The sequence below is a fragment of the Engraulis encrasicolus genome, chromosome 4 (assembly GCF_034702125.1).
Source record: "Engraulis encrasicolus isolate BLACKSEA-1 chromosome 4, IST_EnEncr_1.0, whole genome shotgun sequence".
NCBI classification, from domain to species: Eukaryota; Metazoa; Chordata; class Actinopteri; order Clupeiformes; family Engraulidae; genus Engraulis; species Engraulis encrasicolus.
Genome location: NC_085860.1, coordinates 8889321 through 8913464, shown reverse-complemented (window position 1 = coordinate 8913464; position 24144 = coordinate 8889321). Strand labels below are relative to the sequence as shown.

Sequence of the window (24144 nt, the reverse complement as noted above, 5' to 3'; positions counted from 1 at the left end):
ATTGGTTCCTATTAAGCACAAACTGGAAACGGGATGTTAGAATGCGTGAAAATGCAGGAAATTACATATAAGAAATACAAAATTTTCTGGGGGAAAACCACCAGACCCCCTGCCAAAATGAACTGTACCATATTTAATTAGTTGACGTTTGGCAATGAATGAATGAAGTCAAGGAAATTTTGCATAGGATTATCAGTATTGCATTGCTTTCTACATATTCAACACACTTAAAACGTGATAGTACTGAACACTAATCCTCTGCTTTACGTTTTTTTTTTTTTTTTTTGCGATGATGTTACTAATGCGGCCCGCTTGAGGTCCACATGGGTTGTATGCGGCCCCCGGACCAAAATGAGTTTGACACCCCTGTCCTAGCCGCAACAAATTTTTGGGTACTTTTCCCATTCAACGTCGTGATTGCAAATGAGAAAATTACCTGCCAATTAGCCTGGTAAACTAGCCCCACCCACCAGCGGCCAAAATATTTTTTTTGTCTGTGAGTGGGTCTAGCCTCGAACAATGCCCCATGCCCTGAAACTGGTAGACCAATAACAATGCAGGAGATTTGTTTTGAATCTTTGAATTGATCGGGGCCAGATTAAATGTTCACATTTAATCTCACATTTAGTCTGTTTTGCCAGGCTGTTTCAATTAGTATTTTTGAAAGATATTGAATTGAACATCTGTTGTCAATGATGTCTTGTGGCGTCATCATGAGGCCACATGCACTTGGGGAGGACGGGAGTAAGTATATTGGAAAGCACCCTAAGAGACCTTGTTCCAGTGTGTCAGGAAGAGCTCTAGATGGTTTGAAAGACACACCCGGGGTTTTTGTTTGGTCAGGAGAATGAGATGACCTGAATCTTCCCTGAGGAGGTATGCTTCTTGGCCTGAATGAATATGCTCTGGGCTGTCACTAAGCCATGTACCTGGAACACTGCCTTGGTGTATGAGGAAGCTATGGATTATTATAGGAAGAATAGGCTGTATTTGTCTGCAAAAAGTAACTCTTGTGATGGATGATAAGTTTGTGAGGCATTTTGAGGCCTCCTCCAAAGCTCCGTCCTGCACACATACAGTACATTTTAACGGTCAACATGTACTGTATTTGTGTTCTCATTATAAACACTTAACTTGCAATCAATGAGAAGTAACCTGTAAAGAAGTAGTATTTGCTGTAACAAGCTCTACCACAAAATTTTAATGCTGTTGAGTTTTACGCAGGAGACTTGATTTTGTGTTAGGCCAACTTGCAACCAGAGATACGAGCCACTGTTAGGTTCATAAGTTATGTGCCATATAGGAATTGATAGCATGTTTTTGCAATTGTGTATTAGTACATCTCAATACTTCACCTCACTTTCCAAAACTGAGAAAATGCATCCATCAAACACTCGGCAAACATTTTGAATGGTTTCCATGTTGCTAGTATTTGCTATTTATTAGATTTTACAATGAAACTTCACATACTCGTACAATTACATTTTATGACTTTCTGTGTATGACATCTTCTGGGTAATTTACGGTAAATCCAGTAGGAAGCAAGTTCATTTCCAAATACAGTACATACTGTACATATGTATAGTAGATTTGGTAATGAACTTGCTTTGGTAATTAATTCCACTGGATACGATTTAAAACAAGAGAATAACTATAAAAGAATCATGTGTTACGCATATTTCACAAGAAAAGAAACAGTTGGCCTATACAAGAATTATTTACCAAAAAAAGGTACACAAAAGATTTTATGCACAGATTGTGCACTCATTCTTGGGATTAACACCATGATTTGATACAAATCAACTTCAAAACAAAAGTGCATTATAAGGAAGAGATGACTACAATACAAGTGCTTTTCAAAGTCAAAAATCGTATTTACGAGGGCAGAAAAAAGTATGATGTGATCATAAAAAATGTCCAATGTTGAAAAATTGTCTATTTTCATTGGGTTTTCCTGTATTCCATGTTGGTTTTGTCATCTGTCTTGCTGACAGTCTGATGTCATCATATATGTCCAGATCATTTAAAAAAAAAATCTCTCTAGACTGGTCTTCTATAGTCGTCTTCAGTATGTGGATCCTGGTAGGCTGGTCTTCTAGGTTCACGTTCAGTGAGTGGATCCTCTATGCTGGTCATCGGTGGTCATCTTCAGCTTTCATGGTTCTCGTCATCAGGGTCCACATCCTGACTTGGTCCTGGTCTCTAGTCCTGCATTACCAACAGGGAACACCTGCAGAAAAAGACAGATCGAGAGGGAGGGGTGCAGAGCTTGGGGAGAATACATCTGAGTAAAATGGGGCATTAGCCAATGAGAACCATTCACCAATCCCCACAGAATTTCATTTCAGAGTTGGGTTGCTGAAAGGTTTTTGGCTTTTCATACGTAGCACCTACATAACTGCAGAGAAACATTGTGCTTCTTATGCACTGCACTACTAATTGAAACCACCCTCACCCTAAATACAAGCCCCCATTAACAATGCTGGAAAAATTATGAATCAAACTTTACTAAACATTGTAAGCAACCCAGTCTTTACTTAAAGGACAAGTGCACTACTTTGAACATGAACCCCCCTTTTTGAGTTGTCCGCAATGCTTTAGAGTCCCCCTTATCGTTTATTTCATGTTTGCTGCCGTCTCTGTTATTTGGCTAATTTGGATTTTGTCTCAACCAGATTTAGAATGGCCATCTATGGAAATGTCAAAATCTGCTCTTAAAACCACACCAACATATTTTTTTCCAAGAATATGCAACTCATTAAGTGTTCAGGGGTATTTACTGATTTTCCATAACAAGTTACGTGGTGAAACAGGTCAAACATTGTGACATTTTATGTAGCATTTAGTAAATACATTATTTTCTTTCATTCACAAAATGGGAAATAACAGAAGCCGTATTTCCCCTTCAAACTTGTTAGGAAATGCCAGTGAACACCCAACCACCTAGTGAGATGCATACTTTGAAAACAAATGTTTAGGGTGGTTTTTAAGAACATATTTGGAGATGGTCGTTGTAAAGCCAATTGACACAAAATTCAGAATAGCCAAATAATGGCAGCAAACGTTTAAAAAAAAAAAAATGACAGGGCGCTATAGAACATTGCAGAGAAGTACTAAAAGGGGCTTAATGTTCAAAATAGTTCACTTGTCCTTTAACATAAGAAATCACAACTAGTAACAACAAATGAACTGAACCCAAACTGTGCACTACAAGGAAACCCGGATATGTGCAAAAACCATACACTAAAAAAACTAGACTCTAAAATTGCTATAAGATATCCACATTAATCCACAGCAAATAAACCCTCAATTACTCAATTATACTCAATAAGACCTAAAAAAAAAAGCATAAACCCTTATGGATTAAACATAATCAAACCCTTCTACTGTAAACATTAACCCTCAATCAAAAATACAGCTAATCCATCCACTAACCCACTAAACACGAGAAAACTAACCGTTCAAAATAACCGTCCATTATACTAAAATGAAATCCTACTTTCCAGTCATAATTAACCAAACTAAGTACTAAACCTTGGTAAAGCTGGAAACTAAAAACTAGTTGACACCCACACTATACCATAGAAAAACAAATGCCCTAACTCTCTAAAACACTAAAAACTAAATGCCCATATTAATCAAAGAACCAAAACCTAAAACCAAAACCCTCATTCTGACACCTAAACCCTACCTTAGTACGCAATCGGTTGACCCATTTATACTAAACACTAGACTGAAACCCTTCTACGCATTAGGAAACTAAACCCATACAGTAGTAAGTACTACGTTTTGCTCATTAAAATCTAAACCCCACTAAGCCTAAGTTACTAAACCCTTCAAAACCGAAACTAAAGAGGGAAAGGGATATTAGCCAGAGGGCATCACGCTCAGCAGCTGGTCGATGCGGCGCTCCAGGCTGCTGAAGACCCTCTGGGCCAGGTGCTGGGGCTGGTGGTACGCTGACACGTCCAGGGACAGGATCTCCAGCACGAAGGAGATTGCCTCAGACTAGGATCGAAACAATAAAATCAATTTAGATAAAGTAAAACAACTCATTTAATCGAACAGGTTACAGGCACTTAGGCACTAGGTACGTACATATTTCAGAAAGGTGGCGAGTGGTGAGAAAAGGGTGGTTACCTGCAGGAGCTCCCAGCACTGGGCTGCCTGGGCTGGCCACGCCTCAGAGGGCAGGAAGGACTGGACCACTGTTGCCAGATGATCCAGGAACCCGCCCTGTGCCTGCTACAGGAGAAACAACAACTGGAGTCAGTTGGATGAACCGCTGAGTAAATATACATGTACGTACTATATAAATGACCAACAGTAAGATCTGGCATGACGTACAGGGACCAGCCACACATATGCCAACTGTTGGTCTCTGAACAGCAGCAGCTCGAAGACCACATCCAGGAGATTGAGCTGGTGGATCTAGAATCAAAAAGATATGATGCAGATTATTTGCAATTTACATCATCTTAGACTGTGGAATTGTGAGCCAGTGTTTAAAAAAAAACGTTTGACGTACCCCAACCTCCAGGAGCTCAGTGGTGATGGTGGGAGTCTGTGTCTGGGCGAAGGCCACCACCTCGTCAAAGGCCTGCTGAGTTGCCCCAGCATCCTGAAGAGAGATACAGTAAAGCAGAACAGAGGGGACTTCTGTTTAAAGACTGTTACTTGACATTCACGTCTGTTGTGGTTGTCATCCAAGCTAAATGAGTTGACTCTTCAACTCCAAAATCAGTTAAATCTAGTCCCATGACATTACATCCTCCCTGAAATCATTACCTTTCCATTGAGGGCGGCCAAGTTCTTCAGAAGCATGGACCCTGTCACAGCGATGAAGTTGGCTGTCTCTGGCTGCTCAAGCAAGACCTACACAAAAGAAAAAAAATTCAATGTCATCGGCATCTCTGACAATAATTTGTCTTGGACATTTCAGACAATTGACTGTTGTACTCACAGCGAAGGCGTCCCTCAGTCCAGCAAGCCTCAGGGGGAAGTCCCCCAGACCGGTGGACTGGAAGAGGTAGCTATTGAGGGGCAACAGAATTTTTCAGTGAGATTAATAAATTGTGTTTTTAGCTAATGATACATAACAGCCATCACACAGTCATATTGAAGCCATTTATTTCTGTATTTTACAAAATTCAAGACCACTATACTTACTACACAGAGGGAACCTGGCTAGCAATGGAGGCAGCAGCAGAGAGAGCACCAGAGCAACCAGCAGCATCGTCAAATCCAGGGGCCGTAGAGTTGTCAGCAGTAGCATCAGCAGCAGCGTTGAATCCAGTGTCGAATCCAACGGTGTCATCAGCAGCGTCGAATCCAGCGTCGTCATCAGCAGCGTCGAATCGAGCGTCGTCATCAGCAGCGTCGAATCCAACGGCGTCATCAGCAGCGTCGAATCCAGTGTCGTCATCAGCAGTGTCGAATCGAGCGTCGTCATCAGCAGCGTCGAATCCAGCGTTGTCATCAGCAGCGTCGAATCCAGCATCGTCATCAGCAACGTCGAATCCAGCGTCGTCATCAGCAGCGTCGTCATCAGCAGCGCCGTCATCGGCAGCGTCGAATCCAGCGTCGTCATCAGCAGCATCGAATCCAGCATCGTCATCAGCAGCGTCGAATCCAGCGTCGTCATCAGCAGCGTCGAATCCAGCATCGTCATCAGCAGCGTCGAATCCAGTGTCGTCATCAGCAGCGTCGAATCCAGCGTCGGCATCAGCAGCGTTGTCGAATCCAGCGTTGTCACCATCAGCGCCGAATCCATCAGCGTCAGGATCAGGACCAGGAGAGTCATCACCAGGATACCAGTCGATTTCCAAGAGGCCAGCAGAGTCGTCATCAGGGTCTGGCTGAGGAGTGAAGAACTGGTCCAGGGGCATCCGCAGAGTGTCGATCCTCTCCAGGCGAGTCCAGGTTCCAGCAGCGTCCATGGACAGACCCCTGCAGCTGGTCGATGTCTCGCCGTACTGTTGAACACATTCATGGTATAGTACAAGGGCTTGTTATTGTTTTTTTGTTGTTGTTTTTTTTAAACACCTATAAGTAATAAATTCCACACAGTAAATAATTTGAAGTTATCAAGAGTCAATACCAGGAGTCCTCCTATGTCCATAACTGTGGTCATCTGTGTGTGGATGTGTGAGTACACCGCAGTGATGCTCCCACAGTACCACTACAAGGACAATAAAACCAACAAACAACAAGTGCTTAGGATCTGCTGGAATGCTACTCGTGCAGTGCAGGATATGTAGGTAATGTGTTCAGATCTGCTGCTCTCTCCAGCAAAAGTGAATGTATCTTAATGTACCTCAATGCAAGTGAGCAGCTCTCCGTTAGCGTAGGGCAGGAATCCCTGAAATAAAGCAAAGCAGCTGAGCATCAATGGAACCAGGATAGATATGACAACTGTAGGATACGATATGACAGCTATACAACTACTACTACTAAATAATAATAATAATAATAACTCTATTTGTAAAGCACATATTCATACATACCATGTAACTCAAAGTATGCCAACAATTAAAAAAATCCCAGTAAAATTAAAAACAGTAAGGAGCGAAGCAAATTAAAAACAGGATTAAAACGGTACCCATCAAACTGGCCACAATGAAAAATACCCTATTCGCAAAAGATATCAATGAAGTCCAAGTAAGTACATAAAAAGAAATAAATCATAGCCTTTTGTATTATATGTACTTATAATCAAAGCAATCCATGTCTTAATACATAAATAGTAGTAGTAGTAGAACTTTATTGTCTCCACCATGGGACAATTGTGTGTGCAGTACAAACACTGGCATCACACAAAAGACACAGACTTGCATAATAGACAGCAACAAACAGAGGGAAGAAGGAAAAAAGATAATGTCTTGGCCAGACAGAATACCTCTGCTGTCTCTTGGGAACAGTTGTTGATGAGGTACCAGTACTGCCTGAGGTACGGGCCCTCACGCCTCTCCTCACACCTGAGCTTCACCTCCACCCACTACAACACACATGCAGACACAAGCAAGCAGAGCCAGACATCCCAGGTTAGGAAAGTAAAATCCCTGCTACATGTATGGTTCTGACAGTTATATTTAACCAGGTAAGATTAGCTACCTAAATCATCACAGTCTTGGAGAATGACTTACCATACTTAGTATATCTAACAAGAAAAATGATATCTCACCATCTGGCCGTTGCGGAAGAACTCTGAATACTCAAAGGCTGTCGTCTGGTACATGTGCTGGACTGTCCAGTCGGAGTCTGCAATTATATTATACAAAAACAGATTAAGTAAAAATGGATATAGCCTCAAAACAACCCCATAATCTAAAAAACAATAGATTAGATGTAGTGATGAAAATGGCCATACCTGGAACAGCACTAGTTGTCCTCTGGACAGATGCTGATATGTGAATGTAAAAAGGGAGAGGTTTTACATCTATGTCCACATACTGTGTGCACATGAACAGTTTAAAAAAATAAAATAAAATAATTATCATTATTTTAAGGTATGGTGTCTGTCAATGCCATTAACTTAATGACAATATCTGGCAAACTCTCACCTCCTGGCAGCTCAGCATCAAGCAAAGGGGTCGCTGCAAGACAATGACAAAAAACCCTGTAAGATGATTTTTGTAAAGAAGAAACGCCCTTTGGGGGTATGAAACATACGGTATGATGAGGCTCTTGCATGATGGAATAATGCCCGAAATGGCGTTTTACACTTGTCAGACAGGGGCGCAATCTTACCGTCCGTCGAGTCCACCTGGGTGTCAGCCTCAGCAATTACCGCAACCGCCTGGACAGAGGCCTCGCTGGTTGCCCAGACAGATTGACATCCAGCTTCGGCCATTACTCTCACTGCCTGTATCCCGGCCTCAGCCGTTCCACAAGCAGCCTGAGTGCTGGCCTCGGCTGTCACCCAACCTGCCTGAGTGGTCGCCTCTGCCGTCTCGGGTCCGTCCGCCTGGGTGGCCACCTCCACGGTCGGGAACTCCGTCTGCGTCCCCATGTCCACGGTCTCCTTCACATCAGCACCTGCAAAACACCAGAGAGACCATCTCCTCTGCCGCGAGGCTCGGCGCCTGCTGCTCCGTGATGGCATTATACAGTCTAGAATAGAATAGCTAGATATAAGTAGAGCTCTAGCCTAAAGGTTTGAAAAATGTCAATTTTCAACACGAGAATAAGGCTATTCTATGTCAGACAACCTCAACTACAGTTGGCTACTAAACAAAACCAAATAAATTCGAGGACCCGCCAACTACAAAGCAAACCAAATAAGCTTTAGGTTTGGCTACAGTAGGAGAGACGTCCGTTTATATATGAATTTGAAAAATAATGGTTACCAATCCAATTCAATAAATAGGCTAGCTAACTATGTTAGCTAAACCAATTTAGCTTTACTGATCAAGATCTCAGGGGGAAAACAATCTAACAACAATTATTTGTATTTACACTAAATATTATTAAGACACAGCTTTCAAAGACTGTTCAGAGAGAACTGATCAAACTTGCGGAGCAAAGTCACAGATCGTCTGCTTTGAGAGAGAAGCTTGCGGAGCAAAGTCACAGCCGTCTGCTTTCCAAGAGTGTTCGTAAAGAACTGATCGAATCTGCACCGGACACACTTTATATACTGGCTTGCGTTCTAGTTTGAACATTCTATAAGTGTGAACAATCCATGCTTAGCTACTGTTGCTAGGCCCTAGAACTTAGGTAGCCTACTCATTTTCCCCATTGAGCGTCATTTCACCTGTCAATGATAGATAGCACAGAACTACAGAAGCATTTCACTGATTCTTGAAAGTTGGGCAAACAACATGGCCCAGCTATAAAAGTGCTAATCCTGTTGAAAAGCAATGATATTTTCATGAACAATTACAAAATAAATTACAAATTGTTGAAATGAATGAAAATTGTGTCCTCAGGATGTATGATCTGTGTAACCTGCTACCAATAGGCCTAACTTTTGGCTAGATTCTGGACGAATATTCTGTGAAATGATAATTAGGCTACTCAATGACTCATTTAATATTAGGCTAAATTAATCTTGATGCTAATTTATGACTCTCCTTGTTATCCTTTTAAAATGAAGCAATATGTTAAGCAAAGGCACATGTTTAGGATTATTAGTATATTATTATCATTATTATTATTATTATTAGTAGTAGTAGTAGTAGTAGTAGTATTATTAGTATAATTATCAATATACGTACCAAGATATTACAAAAAATGGAGGCATCACTTTGAACTGAAAGGCCTACTATAACAAATGGCTCCCTCTGCTGGTGAGGTGATTGGCTACAGCTTCAGAGGCAATAGAGTCATAGCATGGCAGCCTGATTATCATCGACTTTCAAATCTCTTCGAGACTTGGTCTGACCAAGAGCATAACAATTAATTAACATTTCCCAAACTGATGATGGACTGATTATTCAGTTAGGCTATGTGCCTGCAGGCATGCTATGACTGTACAGACTGGGACACTTTTACAGATTCCTGTAATGATTTGGATGAACTCGCTGATGTGCTGTGCTCATATGTGGCTTTTTGCAGGGATATGATTATACCATGTAAACAAATCAAAATTTACCCAAACAACAAACCATGGGTGAATGGGACTATTCAAAGGTGCCTTAAGAAAAAAAGGCACTCTCACAAACAGGGCACTACTACTGACTTACATGTAGCCACCAGAGAGCTGAAAACTGAAATTTCTAAAGCCAAAAACCGATACCGAAAGTCCAAACTCGAACAAAGAATGGCAGAGAATAACCTTGGCTCTGCCTGGTCCAGTATGAAAACTATAGCTATCCAGAACCAGAGTAAAAGTAACCACATATCCCTTGAAGGTTTTCAATCTGATAATGAGCTTGCAAACGCCTTGAACTGTTTTTACAATCGTTTTGATGAGTTTGATTTCAGCCAGGAGATTGGAGAACTTCAGTGCAAACTCAAAGATGATCAGTACACCAACATCACATGTACAGATGTTGAAATTTTCTTTTTTAGGACAAAAGTAAATAAAAGTCATGGACCAGATAATATCCGTGGGTGTGTAATTAATACATGTGCAACACAGCTGAGCCCAATATTCAAGTGTATTTTTAATACATCTCTGCAGACACAACATGCACCCAAGGGCTGTTGTGGTCCCTGTCCCCAAATGTGGTAGACCAAATACTTTGAATGATTTTAGACCCATCTCCCTAACTTCAATTTTAATGAAAAACTTTGAAAAAATGATAAGATTGAACATTTTAAGGAATGTTGAAAATGATTTAGACCCCATGCAGTTTGCCTACAGGCCAAACAGAGGAGTAGAAGATATACCAACATCACCCTATCTCATCAGCTCCTAAAACATCTTGAAAGGAGTGGGTCAAACACACAAGTATTATTTATTGACTTTTCATCAGCTTTTGATACCATTCAACCACACATTTTAGTAAAATGTCTTCTTACACAATTTTCTTTATGTTTTAATCTTGTTGGTTGGATTTTAGACTTTTTAATTAATAGGACACAGAAAGTCAGGGTGAATGGAGTTATGTCCAGTCAGCTTTACTCCTCCACAGGCTCACCACAAGGGTGTGCACTCTCACCCCTCCTGTTTATCCTGTATACAAACATGTGTCAGTAAATATGCCAATAGGACCATCATTAAATATGCTGATGACTCTGTCATCGTAAGTTTGTTACAGAAAGACGAAAGTGGTTATGGACAGATAATTGAAGACTTTGTCCAGTGGTGAATCACATCTTAACCCTATCCAGACCGGGCTTTTTTGGCATACCTGGGACCGGGGTTTGACCCCCCCCCCCCCCCCCCCCCCATAACTTGGGAACTGAATGGCGTATGACCACCAAACTTGGAGGGGATGATCTTCAGCCAAAGATCTATGAATGACATCAGTTTGGTGTCATTATTGGATATTATGACGTCATTATGACGTCATTTCCTGATTTTATGGCCAAAATGTCAACTTAATGTATTTTCCATCTAACTTGGGTAATGCATATCAATTTTGGTTATTATGTGCATCAGACCACTTCAAATGTTCAAAAGGGTGTCTGATGCTAATGAAAATGTAAAAAAATATGAAAAGTGATGATGATGAGACTTAGATCAGTGATTTTTGGTCAGGTGTACCCGTCAGAAAACCGTTGCCATGGAAACAGCAAAAATGATAGACCTAATCTTTTGGTATCACATTGTAGCCAACTTCATTCTAGGAAAAGTCAGAAAGTTTCGTAGTCATAGCTTAAGTCATTCAAGAGTTATACGACATCAAAGTTGGTGCGGGCACTTTTAGCCCCCCCCCCCGGTCTGGATAGGGTTAAACTGAATACATATCCAAAACTAAGGATATGCACCTTGATTTTGGGAAAAAAATCAAGGTATATGGCCATTAATATGAAAGGTCAACTAGTGGAACAAGTTAAATCCTACAAATACTTAGGGACTCCAAATTAAATTTCCAGGAAAATTGTGAAGCTGTATGCAAAAAAGGTCAACAGCGTTTACACTGCTTGAGGAAGCTTTGCCAGTTTAATGTTGATAAGTCCATAATGATTTTGTTTTATCATTCCTTTATTTAATCAATTTTGTCTTTTTCTTTAGCTTCATGGTTTGGCAATGTCCCCCTTACACACAAGAACCGCCTATACCAAATTGTTAAGTGGTCAAGTAAACTGATTGGTGAATCACAGCTGCACCCTTCTTCCCTGTATGCAAAGCAACTACAGTGGATAGCAATAGGCTCGTTTGCAACCACGCAGCAAAAGATTTGATCAAAACGTGATTTTCTTGGTCATAAAAAGGAGGGGATAACTGCGTCGCAACCAAGCTGGACACATCAGGACGACGAGATTTCAACAGCGGCAAAGAAGGTGGATCTATAGGTCTGTGGGTGGATCTACCTATTTTGACAGCGGGTGTACCATGGCGCCCTCTCGTGGAATTAAATAATCATGGCGCTAATTCCATGACGTGCTTACCATCGTCGGCACATGCTTCTGAAATCCGAGACTCTCTCTGCGTCTCGGAGAGAAATCAGGTGGTCTTGTGGTAGAGATACAGGTTACCACTCAGTGAATCATGGTACAAGTCTTATGTGATGATTTGGCTTCACTTCCATGTAATAATTCAGTTAATTAGTACTCACTTTAGACTATTCATTTTGTGTTTTGGGACCAAAGTCGTCATTCAGATAGGACCGTTTTAAAATTACTTAACAGCGCCAACCCATGCTGCGAGGATTGAACCCAGGTGTTCAATATGTAGCTTTACCATGGCGCGCCAACCACAAAGGCCACTCTGTTTCGTGCACTTTCATACATAAAAGACAAGCTAAGTCTCTCGCAACTGGTCTGTTTCCACATTAACCATCAGCAACTAAAGACTCCCTGTGTTTCGGTGCAGTTTCGAACCGGGGACCTCATGAATGGAAGTCAGGCGCGCAACCACTACTCTAACCGTCGAGCAGGCAGCCCGCGGAATAATACTGCATTTGTAACCTACGGCATACACTCCTAACGTGGCGAAGATGGAGCATCTGACGACAGGGTGGTTTGTTTCTTTTTTTTCTGTTGTAAGTGGGTTGTGCGACCATACATATGGATGATACCACTCTGAGTATGCTGCATTTGAGCATGAAATGCATTTCAGCATGTAGAAAATGAAGCACGTTCAACTACACACACATGAATCACATGAGCTATGAACACCAATCACGGCAGATTCCTCACATCATGGAGGAGGTCTTCTGCCCAGCGCAGTTGGTTTCAGCTACTGCGTGGCAGCTTGACAAAACTTTTGTTCCCGCGATGGTTCAACGCCATGTGACACGACTGCCGCGCAGAGGTCACTCCCTTCAACTGCATCGTGAACGGCAAATTCTAACCAGGATGCTTCACGCGGACACACTGAGCATGCTCGCTGCCTAGCAAATTTTCAACCTCGCAGGAAAGACGCTGTCATGAACGCCCTTATTGGTTGTTTGTTCCCTGACAAAGTGGGAGGAGTTCCCTTTTTTTCGGGAGCTCAGAATCGTGTTTGTATTGTTCTTGGCCTGACTAGAGGCAGTGCTGAAGGTGTGGCGTCACTAGGAGGGCACAGCCTGGCTAATAGCATGGCAGCCATGGCCTAGCAGTGGTTATGAAGGTGGACTTAAGATCATAGGGTTGCAGGTACAAATTCCACTCTTACCCGTCCTCCCTACACCTCTATCCTTGGCTGAAGTACCCTTGAGCAAGGCACCTAACTTCACATTAGGGACCAGGGACTGTAACATCTACCCTGTAAATAATTGGGTAAAAGCATCAGCTAAATGTAATGTAGTATTTCATGTGGCTGTTGCCAATCGCCTTATTACCTTTTAAATAGTGTGCATCAAAATAAAATGGCAATAAAACACAAAGCATTTGTAATCAAATATTTCTTTTTATTTCTATCTAAATCCAAATACTCTACTGTGTAAAACCAAGTACAGGATTTCTTTGTCACATTGTAACACCTCCTTAAACACATTAATGACAATATTTGTTCCAACCAAAGGCACATTCTCAGTCACTCAGGGCCTTCCTCAGCTACGCTAATACACACTAACCTGAACAGACTGACTTTAAAGGGCTAAAAAGAATATAGCTTTTTAAGATACGGGAAATTATCGCTGCTGGTGTGAGGCTTTTGTGTATATAAATGCTGCTTTACAGGGAGAACGTCAGTGCCGTGCTGTCACCAGACTGATGATATTTTGAAAACGTTCCGGGTTTGCTATGCAAATAACTTCTGGCACAAAATTCAACACCATGCTGATATCGGCATTTCAAAACCTTTCCAAAGTAGCCTTGTAATTAAGAATCTAGCAAACAACTTCGTGGGGCAAGAAGGTTTTGACATTGTAGACCCATCTTAGCAAATGAAAATAGAAAGGCAATGTAAGAAAGTATTTAGTATTTTTATTCATCTCGGCTGTCCATGGCAGCTTGGAAAGACTTTATTGACACGTGCCAAAACCTTAATCTACTCCCACAACCTTTTGGATATTTGTTACCTAACACACACCACATAAATCTATTCCTGTTTTCAGTGAAATCACACCATATAGCCTGACTGTAACACTCAATAATCCCACACACCCTGTCTCTTTTTCTTCCAAATGGGAGAACCAAAGTGGCTGAGCTTCTCACAGCGATGGAGTACAGCCTGTGAGTAACAAGGTGACTGGAGGTTTTGTCTTTGAGAACTCTGTGTAGTTGACGCCACAGTATGATCACTACTCTCTGTGTTCTTAAACAAAGCACGTATTGTTTCCCTAATTTCAGTCGGATCTCCGTTCAGAGATAACAGGTTGAGAGAGACATTATCCCTTCGCCAGGGATATCTCAATAACAACACACACGTAGGCCCATGTGGAGGGAGGGACACAGGTGCCAATAGAAACCCTGTACTATCACCTGACTTGCTAAAGACTATATACAATGTGCAGCTGTTCTATTATGTTTTAAATTCACTAAAGTGGTGCGTGGCGATGGTCACTCGTGGTGTTCGAGGTGGCAAGTGCAAAGCATGATGGGAGAGTGCTAATGTTTTGTGATGTTTGGCGAACATCCTGGCATTTCTGCCACACTTTGGCACACATCTGTAGGGGCATTCCATGTGAAGGTCAATCACACACATTGAAAATGCAGATAACAACACCAGTTGTGTGTGTCATTGACTCATGGTACATCCACCAAAAATGGACAGATCTCATGTAGGTAGCACTTTCAAATATTTCCAATCTAATATCTTTCATTATTATATCCAACCGCTGCCTCTCTTGTATTGTTTTTTATTTCAGCTGATGTGTTTGTAGCCGTGATTCTTGAAGAGCACTGCTCTTTGTCTTTTTGTTTTAAAAAAATGTGTTCCAGTAACTGCACAACACCTAGCACAGCGTTCGTTTAGGAACAAATGGGTCTTCATATTCAATTTGCATTGAGAAGCCATGCTGTGTATGTGTTGGATGCTGAAATAGATTATGTTTGTGCGCATTTCGCTAATCCTATCATTAATAACAAATATACATTATTGCCACAATGACTTGATTATAATCTTTTGCATATTTTTTCCCCAAAATACAGACACTACATGGTCTACCAGCTAACTTATATGGAGTTGAGAAACTTTTTTTGCGCACAGATCATGTGACACTGGGGCTTCTCCGAGAAAAACAGTGTCCTGTGACAAAAGCCACGAGTTGTGCTTTCAGTGTGTTATACCGTTCTGTGGATCCCCTGTTTTCCATTAGTCTCCTTCTCTTGTAAATAGCACAAGTACACCTAGACACAGGCAGATGCCTGATCCAAGCAGCTCACAGCTCAAACAGCTCACATTACTTGGATATTCATATGCGCGTCACATATGAAATAGGCTATAATTGATTCCCTTGTAAATCCAGCTGGTCCCGCACACGTGCAAATAATCACAGCATTTAGGCTTGTTGTGTGTGCTGCAACAAGGTCAAGGTGTTTGTAGTGGGTTTTCCCCCCATGGACATCGTGCTCCATTCAGGAATGCTGGTCTGAATAGGATGTGCAGATTTGGATTGCAGTGCTAAAGATTGTTTCTCTCTGTGCAACCACAAACACTTCCGTTGGGGGTGCACGTGTGCATGTATGTATGCACCTTCTTGTGTGCGTATGTGTGCGTTTTTGCACATGTGTGCATGAGTGCATGTTTGTGTCAAAGTGTGCAGTGTGCATGTGTCTTGGTGTGTATGTGCACATGTGCATTTGTGCGTGTGTGTGTGAAAGTGTGCAGGTGCATGTCTCTTGGTGTGTGCACGTGTGCTATATGCGCATGTGCGGGTGAAAGTGTACAGGTGCATGTGTGTGTGTGTGCATGTGTGCTTGTGTATTTGTGTTAATTACATGTATTCATGTCACTGACGTAGTGACGGGGACTAGAGCTTGGCTCCATCTTTATATACTGTATGCTTGTGTCCAGCATATGCAAGACTGAGGTGGGCTCTGTTAGCACTCTCCTGCAGCGATGAGCTCAGCCGGTCCGTCTGCCAGGTGGTCTTGGACCAGCTCCTCCTCGTCCTCCTCCTTGAAGGAGGTGCGGTGCACGGCCAACAGCTGGTGCGACAGCTTCCTGCTGATGCGGGTGGGGGTCGGGCTGGCAGAGGCAGGGCCAGGGGCAGGGGTAGGCTGGCTCTCCGGCTCCAGAGGCTGCAGGCTCAGGGGCTCCAGGGTGTGGGGAGGGCTGAGGTGTTCGGCCAGGGCAGACGTGCCCCCATTCATGTAGGCGCTGCCTATGTGGCCCATCCTGGTGAACACGGGGGTGGTGGCACTGGGCTGCAGTGGGCTCTTCTTCTCTGTGGAGGGAGATGTAGAATAGGGGTCATTAATATGTAATTAAAGCTCTTGGTAATTTCCCTCTTTGCTTGCTACTTGGTGAAGCGGAATTGTGTCTCTGTGAGCTACAGGTGCTATATATTCAAACGTTTGGTGGTGGCATAAAAGTGCTTTGCATTCTGTTACTGATGACAAGTTTGCATTTGTCTTATACGTTTGTATTTGTCATATCTCTTCAAAATCTTTCTAGCCACATGCCGGTTTTGGAATTATTTTCGTATTTCTGTACATTTAAGTACATTCAATAGTTTTATTTGCAAAATTCAGACAACGTTATAACCAATTTCAATAATTCAAACGGATTACATTAGGCCTACTACACATTTAACGATGAAGGACAACAAAAGGTGGTTTGGCAACTTTAAAGTGCAAGGGGGCAGTGTTGTGCAAGGTTTTGTACAGAAACACTTCTAGGTTCAGGGATTATGGGATCAGATAGGTACAGTAAAAATATCAGCTTACAAGACAGAACCATTCTGGACATGAAAATACAAGATAGAACCACTCTGTGCAAGGACATGAAATAGCAAGGCCTTTTATCTGCCAATCAAACTGTCACCCAGCTTGAAGCTCAGCGCAGAACATTCATGGTTACAGGTGACAAAATCAAAGTGGAAGTCGTACCACTGTTGGAGGTAGGGCCATGGACCATGCCCTCAATGTAGACACTGTCCAGAGGTAAGGTGGCCGGTGGGGGTCCTGGGTTGTGGTTGGCCGGCATGTAAGGGTGGACATCCAGGGAGAAATTACGTGCATGCTTCTTGTCCACTGCTGCCGGGCTGTTATGTGGTGGAACTGGGGTAGGGGGGAGAGGGGAAGAGAGAGAGAGAGAGAGAGAGAGAGAGAGAGAGAGAGAGAGAGAGAGAGAGAGAGAGAGAGAGAGAGAGAGGGGAGTTGAGATATGGATAACCAAATGCCAACTGTGAAACATTTATTTTCAAGGTTGGGAGGGAACTCTATGCATTATCCCGCTGGCAGGTGCCTCATAGTGTCAATGAAAAGTTGGAGCTGGAATAAACTTGTGTTTTTTGGTGCAAACAGGTGATTAACACTTATTCTTCAGAACAACTGCCCAAGAATCTTTTCATTTAGAGCGTGGTGGCACTAGGGCCGACTTCAGGCAACTCCACAGGTCGACAAGGATTGTCCTTATTGTTAAAAACCCTTTATTAATCCAGGGGCATTGTTACTGAGATAAAACCGCCAACCGGTTTATGCCCTGATGAAGACCCAGTGTGGGTGGAAATCAGTTGGTGGTTTCATCTCTGTAACAGTGCCCCTGGATTAATAAAGGGTTTTTAACAATAGGGACAATCCTTGTCGACCTGAAGTCGGCCCTAGTGCCACCACGCTTTAAATGAAAGGACTTTAGTCTTCTTACTTCAGAGCACCTACAGTTTGGAGTTCACAAAGTTGGAGAACAAGAGCGCTCAGTAAACCCTTTCCTTTTGAACTTCCTAAGAATATTCTCCACATTTGAAGAAGATGCAATAACGACATTGAAACATAAGCGCATGTTTGCACTAATTAAAAAAAACAAAATCAACGTCCAGCTACTCCTTTGCTGTCTATTCACAAGTCTAGGCTTCAACATGAAGTAATGGTAGACTTTCTTCCTCATTTCAAGTCATGTAAGCTAAGCTGTCATCAAAGAATCGGAAGCCCTGCTTTGGCTGAGACTGTGTTAATTTGTTAACAACAGCTTGAAACATGGGTGTAGCCCACATCACAACACAACATATGGTATGCTATTGGTATTCAGTTCTTGGTGAATGTTTGGTGCTGTAACCAGTTCGGATACTGGTCTGGTCGGTGTGAAAACAGCTAGAGGGAACCTGAGCGAACCTGATGACGCTTTGTTGGCACTTATTGCAAACCTGTGAAGCATTGTGTGGGAAAGTTGACGAGCCAAGCATTGTGTGGAGCTTGTGTCTGAGTGATAAAATATGTCAAGAACTTGTGCACCTTTGCCTGAGGGGTTCTGCGTGACCTTTGTGGGTGTCACACCAGTCTGATCAGAGGGAGCATGACATTGAGCACACACACGTATGCTATGCTAGTGTGTGTATAGGGTTAGGGCAAGTAAGCAGGTAAAGACTCTCCTCTTTCGTGACTATATCCACTACACTAATGCTTGAGCAGGCAGGGCCCCAGGCCAGACTCTTCACATTGTGTGTGTGTCTGTGTGTCTGTGTGCGTGTGTGTGCATGTGCGTGTGCGTGTGTGTGCGTGTGTGTGTGTGTGTGTGCGTGTGTGTGTGTGTGCGTGTGTGTGCGTGTGTGTGTGTGCGCGTGTGTGTGTGTGTGTGTGTGTGTGTGTGTGTGTGTGTGTGTGTAAAAAAAACAAAAAAAAAACCTTCTTTGCATCTGCACTTGTTGTTCTGTATATTTCCTAGCACTTTGTATCTGCTAGTGATTTTGACTATGAGGGAGTGCTATGGGTAGTTCTGTATAGTGTGTAGTCCTATGGCACCTTTGCTGCCTGGGGGTGGGGTGTGTGTAGTATGTATAGTGTTCAGGCCTATGGCACCTTTGCTGCCTGGGGGGTTGGGGGGGTCGATCTTTATAGTGTGTATATAGTGTTAGGGCCTATAACACATTTGCTCCCAGGGAGGGTGGGGTGTGTGTAGTATTTTAGGGCGTAGTCCTATGGCACCTTTGCTGCCTGGGGGTGCGGTGTGCTAGCTAGTGTTAGGGCCTATGGCACTTTTGCTGCTTTCGGGGTGCTGGGGGGGTTGGGGGTAGTTGTGTATAGTGTGTATAGTGTTAGGGCCTATAACACCTTTGCTGCCTGGGGGTACTGTGTGCTCTGGGTAGTCTGGTTGGGTGTACTAGCGGTGTACTAGTGTGTATAGTCTCTGGGCTGCCTGGGGAGTGCTGTGTGCTCTTGTTAGTGTGTAGTATGTATAATGTGTAGTATGTAGTGTTTGGGCTGATGGCACCTTTGCTGCCTGGGGGGTGCTGTGTGCTCTTGTTATCCAGCAGGGGGGCGATGAAGCTGTCGGCCACGCTCTTCTTCCACTGCGGCTTGGGCTTCTCCGACTTCATGCTGTTCTCCAGACGCGTCATGGTCAGAGGCTCCTACACGGCCACGCACACGCACGCATGCATGCACACACACACACACACACACACACGGACGCACACACGCACGTCTGCACGCACGCACACACACACACACACGCACGGACGCACGCACGGACATGCACGTGAGCACATGCATGCACATGCACATGCACATGCACTTGCACATGCACATACACATGCACATGCACATGCACATGCACACACACACACACACACACACACAAACATACAATATAAGATTGTTAGTGAGGAAAATGTGCATATACTGTAAACTGAAGTGATTCATAACACAAACTAAAGTGCATTTTTAAATCTCAAAAACAAAGCCCAATGACTTGTGACTCCAAGAAAGGATGACATTATGCTAGGTCTTTCTAAAAAAAATATCCTACGCAGAGAAGAAAGGATGCTTTATCAGAGAAATAGCTTATCACCCTTCTGCAGATGACTTTAATGCTGAGCTCTAAAGATACACAAGAGGAACTATTGCTTCCACCCTATTAGCTGTGTGGGCTTCGTGGCATCAGTAAAGCTGGACCGGACCGTTTGATGTCCCTGGTACTGTCGCAACTGCAGCAGATACACTCTGGCCTTTATCAAATTGGATTGGTAATGCCTGCCACACTGAAGGGCATCATAATTGAAATTCTCATGCCTCTTACCAGGACCTCTGTGAAATGGATACATCATTCACTATGCACCAGCGTGTCACACTACCAAGAGAGGCTACAAGGCCCCCCCCTTGTCTCTGTGCTGGGCACACGCGACTATACTGTAAGTGCTGCTTCAGCTAGTTTTTAGCTCGCTGGGTGAGATTCATTCACGCTTGGCTTGCTGTAATGTGCTGTGCTAAGTATCAAACCATAGGAGAGCATTTCCCACACACACTGAGAGGTGACCGGGATAAATATCTCAATTAGAGGTGGGTGAGGAACAGGAGAACCCTTTGAGTTTCAGATTCAAAGTGCTCAGTCTCTTTGTGAACCTTTTCGTCTCATGGACACAATTAAGTCAGAGCTTTACCAAAAATAAAGATATGAGCAAAGCAGACAGCATGGCAAGGTCTACTCTTGGATGAAAACTGTGGTTTCATGCACAGTACTGCCAAGGGGTTGGTTTTTGGATTGGAGAGCAGAAGGTTTGATCCCTACTCTGGTGGCACAAGAATGTTGGTGGCGGAGTGAAAAACAAGCAATCCCTAGTCTCACTCCTCTGGTATCCTTTAGCAGTAACTGCATTATTCCAAGGGGACTAGCCTTGGTAGGCCTAACAAGCAATCTGTAATCTCACTCTTGAGGTATCATTTAGCCGTAACTGTTTTACTCTAAGGGGACTAGCCTTGTACTTACTGTTAGTCACTATAACAAGCAAAAAACAGAAGCTGCATAATTTGTAAAATTGAGTGGAAATTGGGAACTTACTTTATGTACAACACCTACTTTCACTTGTGTCAAATTTCTTGCTTCTTTCTATTAAAAAGTTACATAATAGATTCAACACTACAGTGTCATGTTACAGCATGTTTGACTACAGCAAGGGTTCCTGAACTTTATGACAAGGCCCCCCACATACCGGTATATTCCAGCCAAGGAGAGGGGGTTAGATCATTTAGTGGCATGTGGCATGTGCCAGTGACATGCGGAAGTGCCGCAGTGAGATTGATTTTATATTAACCACAGACCTATACTAATTATTATCAATAAGTGTAATAATATGTATTAATAAAACGTCTTATTTTTAATTATTTATGTATTCTAGGTCTGTCATTACAACAGTTAACGGGCATGTCAAGCGCTGTCACGGTTGGCATGTCACGTTGGTTATGGTTACAGTGGCTACTACGATGTCAAACTGTGCCTAACCCTGAACTTATTCCTAAACCTAACCTGTCAGTGAAAAAAATGTGTGTAAACCAACCGAACTGTGCCTAAACCAAAACTCAATCCTAAACCTAACCTGTCGGTGGAAAAATGTGTTTTATAATAGCATGCCACTGATGCCACTTCCGCATGTCACTGGCACATGCCACATGCCACTGAATGGTCTAACTCCTACTGCAGCCAAGGCCCCCCTGACATGGGTCATGCCACACTATTTTTCTTTGCATCCCCTTTCACAATCATAGTCTTGGTCTGTAATAACTTGACAATAATAGTAGTAATGTTCAGAGATGCAACAGATTAATGTAATGCCGCTCTTAACTAATGGGAATATTGTTAAGATTACTTTTGGTTTATTTTTCTGTAGGCCTACATTAGTTTTTACTGCACAACACTAACTGTCAGTACCAAGCACCAGAACAGGTGTGGCTAATTAAGGGAGGCATGGAACACTGAAGAGTAACTGTCAGTTTTTTTAATTTTAGAACTCTGCTGTAGAACACTCAATGACAACCACTGCTTGCTGTGAGGACTAGTTAGTTAGTTGCTGGGCCTAGTGGGTCAACCAGAACAGGTGTTGCCAATTAAGGGTTCTCACAGTTACTCTTCAGTGTTCATTAGTAGATTACGTTATTTTTACCACAACTGTTATGCTCTGGCCCCAAAGGCATGCCCACTTTTAGCATTTCCTACAAGAATGCAGTCTACTTCAAATAAAAATTGTGCTTTACTTTTCCTGCCAACCTGCCGCGGTTCCCCAGCACCTCTTCGCGGCCCCCAATTTGAAAACTACTGGAGTACAGAGTGTGACATCTTAACAGGCGTTCATCGCCCCACAGATAGTATATTCACACCGCCACAGCACTTTGCCTTATAGAGCAGAAAAAAATGCATTTATAATATATACAGTATGTTGCGAGCAACTCCTACTTTGAAGGGCTGATTCAGTGGGTTGGAGGAGGGCATCCACTTCATCTTCTTGCGGGGCCTCTTGATGACTGAGGGCTCCACGCCCAGCTCCCCGATCCCCAGCCCCATGGGGTCCATGCTGGGGTCCAGCGTCTGGTTGCCCGAATCCCTGACGGTGGGCGTGGCGTCGTGGTTGGACTGGGCCAGGGCAGCCAGCAGCTGCCGCACCACGTTGTCGTACATGAGGTCGCTCTCGTTGGTGATGAAGTCCAGCCGGTTGAGGGACTTGATGTGGTCGCGGTTCTCGTTGCAGAACATGGCCAGGATGTTGATGTCGCAGAACTGTGACTTCTGCCAGCGCCGGCGCGTCTTGATGCCCACCTTATGCAGCTTGTCGAAGACAAAGTTGGACTTGCGCACCACAAAGAGATGCAGCAGGTTGAGGAGGATGATGAGGTTCATGGTGCAGAGCAACGCGATGTCCACCGCCGCCATGATGCGCTGCAGCGTCACCGCCGGCAGCTTGCAGTTCACCGCCAGGCGGTGCTCCGGCGGGCTGCTGGCATCCGGCGGCTCGCCCAGCGCGCACGTGAACTCGTTCTGGCGCTGGCGCGCGTAGTAGGTGCTCAGGTAGGTGATGGGGAGGGAGCTGAGGCAGATGATGGCCAGGTGACGCGCCAGGTACAGCTTGGCCAGGAAGTTGCTCTGGCCGCGCCGCTCCAGGTACTTCTCGAACAGGTTCTGCTCGGGGCTCTTCTCCTTCTCGGCGTTCTCGATGATCTCGCGCCGCTCGCGCTCGGTGATGCCGGGCCCCTTGGACTGGATCTGCTTCTCGATCTTGGGGGCGCGGCCCTCGGCCGCACGGTGGTAGCAGTTGTCGATCTCCTGCAAGGAGTACAAGTGTTATCACAAGGATTTTTGTTGTCACATGCAGAAACATGCTATCAAAATTATGCAGTGAAATTAGTCCCATAATGTATGCTGTTCCACCAGTGGAATGCTGTAATAGTCACTACTAATAGTCACTACCATAGTGCTACACAGTGTTGTTAGTAATGCATTACGACTTCAACCTTGCCTTTCTGTTAACATCCAGTTTATTACTGTGGCCATGTCTAACAGGTTAGAGTTGCCTGTACTGTGCTTAAGTGTGTGTGTGTGTGTGTGTGTCTGTGTGTGTGTGTGTGTGTGTGTGTGTGTGTGTGTGTGTGTGTGTGTTTGTGTGTGTGTGGCCATGTCTAACAGGTTAGAGTTGCCTGTACTGTGTGTGTGTGTGTGTGTGTGTGTGTGTGTGTGTGTGTGTGTGTGTGTGTGTATGTGTGTGTGTGTGTGTGTGTGTGTGTGTGTGTGTGTGTGTGTGTGTGTGTGTGTGAGTGTGTGCAAGTGTGCTAACCAAGAGCACCCAGAGGCGGGGGGTGGGCTGGGTCACAGCCAATCAGGGGCATCATAATGTTAATAAAATTACAAACAACTCAGAATCATATGCTGCAGTACAGGTACGGAAGGGACTGAAAAAAGTGTAGCCCAGCCAGGGGCCTCGAGTGTTGTTATAGCACCTGCAGCAGGAAGTTGAGCTCAGAGGTGAGCCGTGTGGAGGCCATGAACTCCCAGCCCAGCGCCGGGATGTACATGATGCCGGCGAAGGCCAGCAGGGCGTAGGGCAGGAACTTGTGCTCGAAGAGGGACGGCCGCAGCTCCGCCTCCACACCGGGGATGGCGTCACGCAGCTCCGTCCAGCAGTAGCCGCGGGCGTACAGGGCCTGGTCACGTGTGAAGTTGTGAGGAGTGTAGCAGTAGATGCTTTCCTCTGGAGAGGCAGGAAGAGATTGAAGGAGATGAGAGAGGCTGAGGGCAGTGAG

At 43.9% G+C, this 24144-nt stretch overlaps 2 protein-coding genes and 1 long non-coding RNA gene across 3 annotated transcripts in view; all 3 read right to left on the bottom strand.

Moving 5' to 3' along the window:
* Window positions 1-1426: 1426 nt before the first annotated feature.
* Window positions 1427-4432, bottom strand: LOC134446680 (uncharacterized). The gene is made up of 3 exons (XR_010034442.1): window positions 4348-4432; window positions 4141-4245; window positions 1427-4008 (listed from the first exon to the last, which is right to left on the bottom strand). It is a non-coding gene; the product is annotated as an uncharacterized LOC134446680 (long non-coding RNA).
* Window positions 4433-4468: 36 nt separating this feature from the next.
* LOC134447068 (uncharacterized) lies at window positions 4469-8186 on the bottom strand. Its single transcript, XM_063196354.1, has 12 exons — window positions 7750-8186; window positions 7563-7595; window positions 7370-7402; window positions 7184-7260; window positions 6899-6997; window positions 6317-6361; window positions 6101-6181; window positions 5170-5975; window positions 4964-5033; window positions 4789-4875; window positions 4529-4621; window positions 4469-4483 (listed from the first exon to the last, which is right to left on the bottom strand). The coding sequence occupies exons 1-12, from the start codon at window positions 8102-8104 to the stop codon at window positions 4469-4471; spliced, it is 1794 nt and encodes a 597-aa protein (XP_063052424.1). The 5' UTR covers window positions 8105-8186.
* A 7837-nt stretch (window positions 8187-16023) lies between these two features.
* panx2 (pannexin 2) overlaps window positions 16024-24144 on the bottom strand; it is a 13972-nt gene continuing 5851 nt past the window's right edge. Inside the window, exons 3-8 of the mRNA XM_063196353.1 lie at window positions 23842-24092; window positions 22307-23170; window positions 19361-19490; window positions 17968-17974; window positions 17035-17189; window positions 16024-16370 (exon numbers count right to left, since the gene is read on the bottom strand). Coding sequence (XP_063052423.1) covers window positions 16024-16370; window positions 17035-17189; window positions 17968-17974; window positions 19361-19490; window positions 22307-23170; window positions 23842-24092 — 1754 coding nt within the window. The remainder of the gene's footprint in view (window positions 16371-17034; window positions 17190-17967; window positions 17975-19360; window positions 19491-22306; window positions 23171-23841; window positions 24093-24144) is intronic.

What these genes read in the sequence shown, in the direction of transcription:
- LOC134447068 (XM_063196354.1), bottom strand. Translation starts at nt 8,104, where the DNA reads ATGCCATCACGGAGCAGCAGGCGCCGAGCCTCGCGGCAGAGGAGATGG. An exon ending in CCAGGTGGACTCGACGGACG is followed by an intron (nt 7,596 to 7,749) that starts GTAAGATTGCGC and finishes ATTGTCTTGCAG; the next exon opens with CGACCCCTTTGCTTGATGCT. An exon ending in AGCTGCTCACTTGCATTGAG is followed by an intron (nt 6,182 to 6,316) that starts GTACATTAAGAT and finishes TTGTCCTTGTAG; the next exon opens with TGGTACTGTGGGAGCATCAC.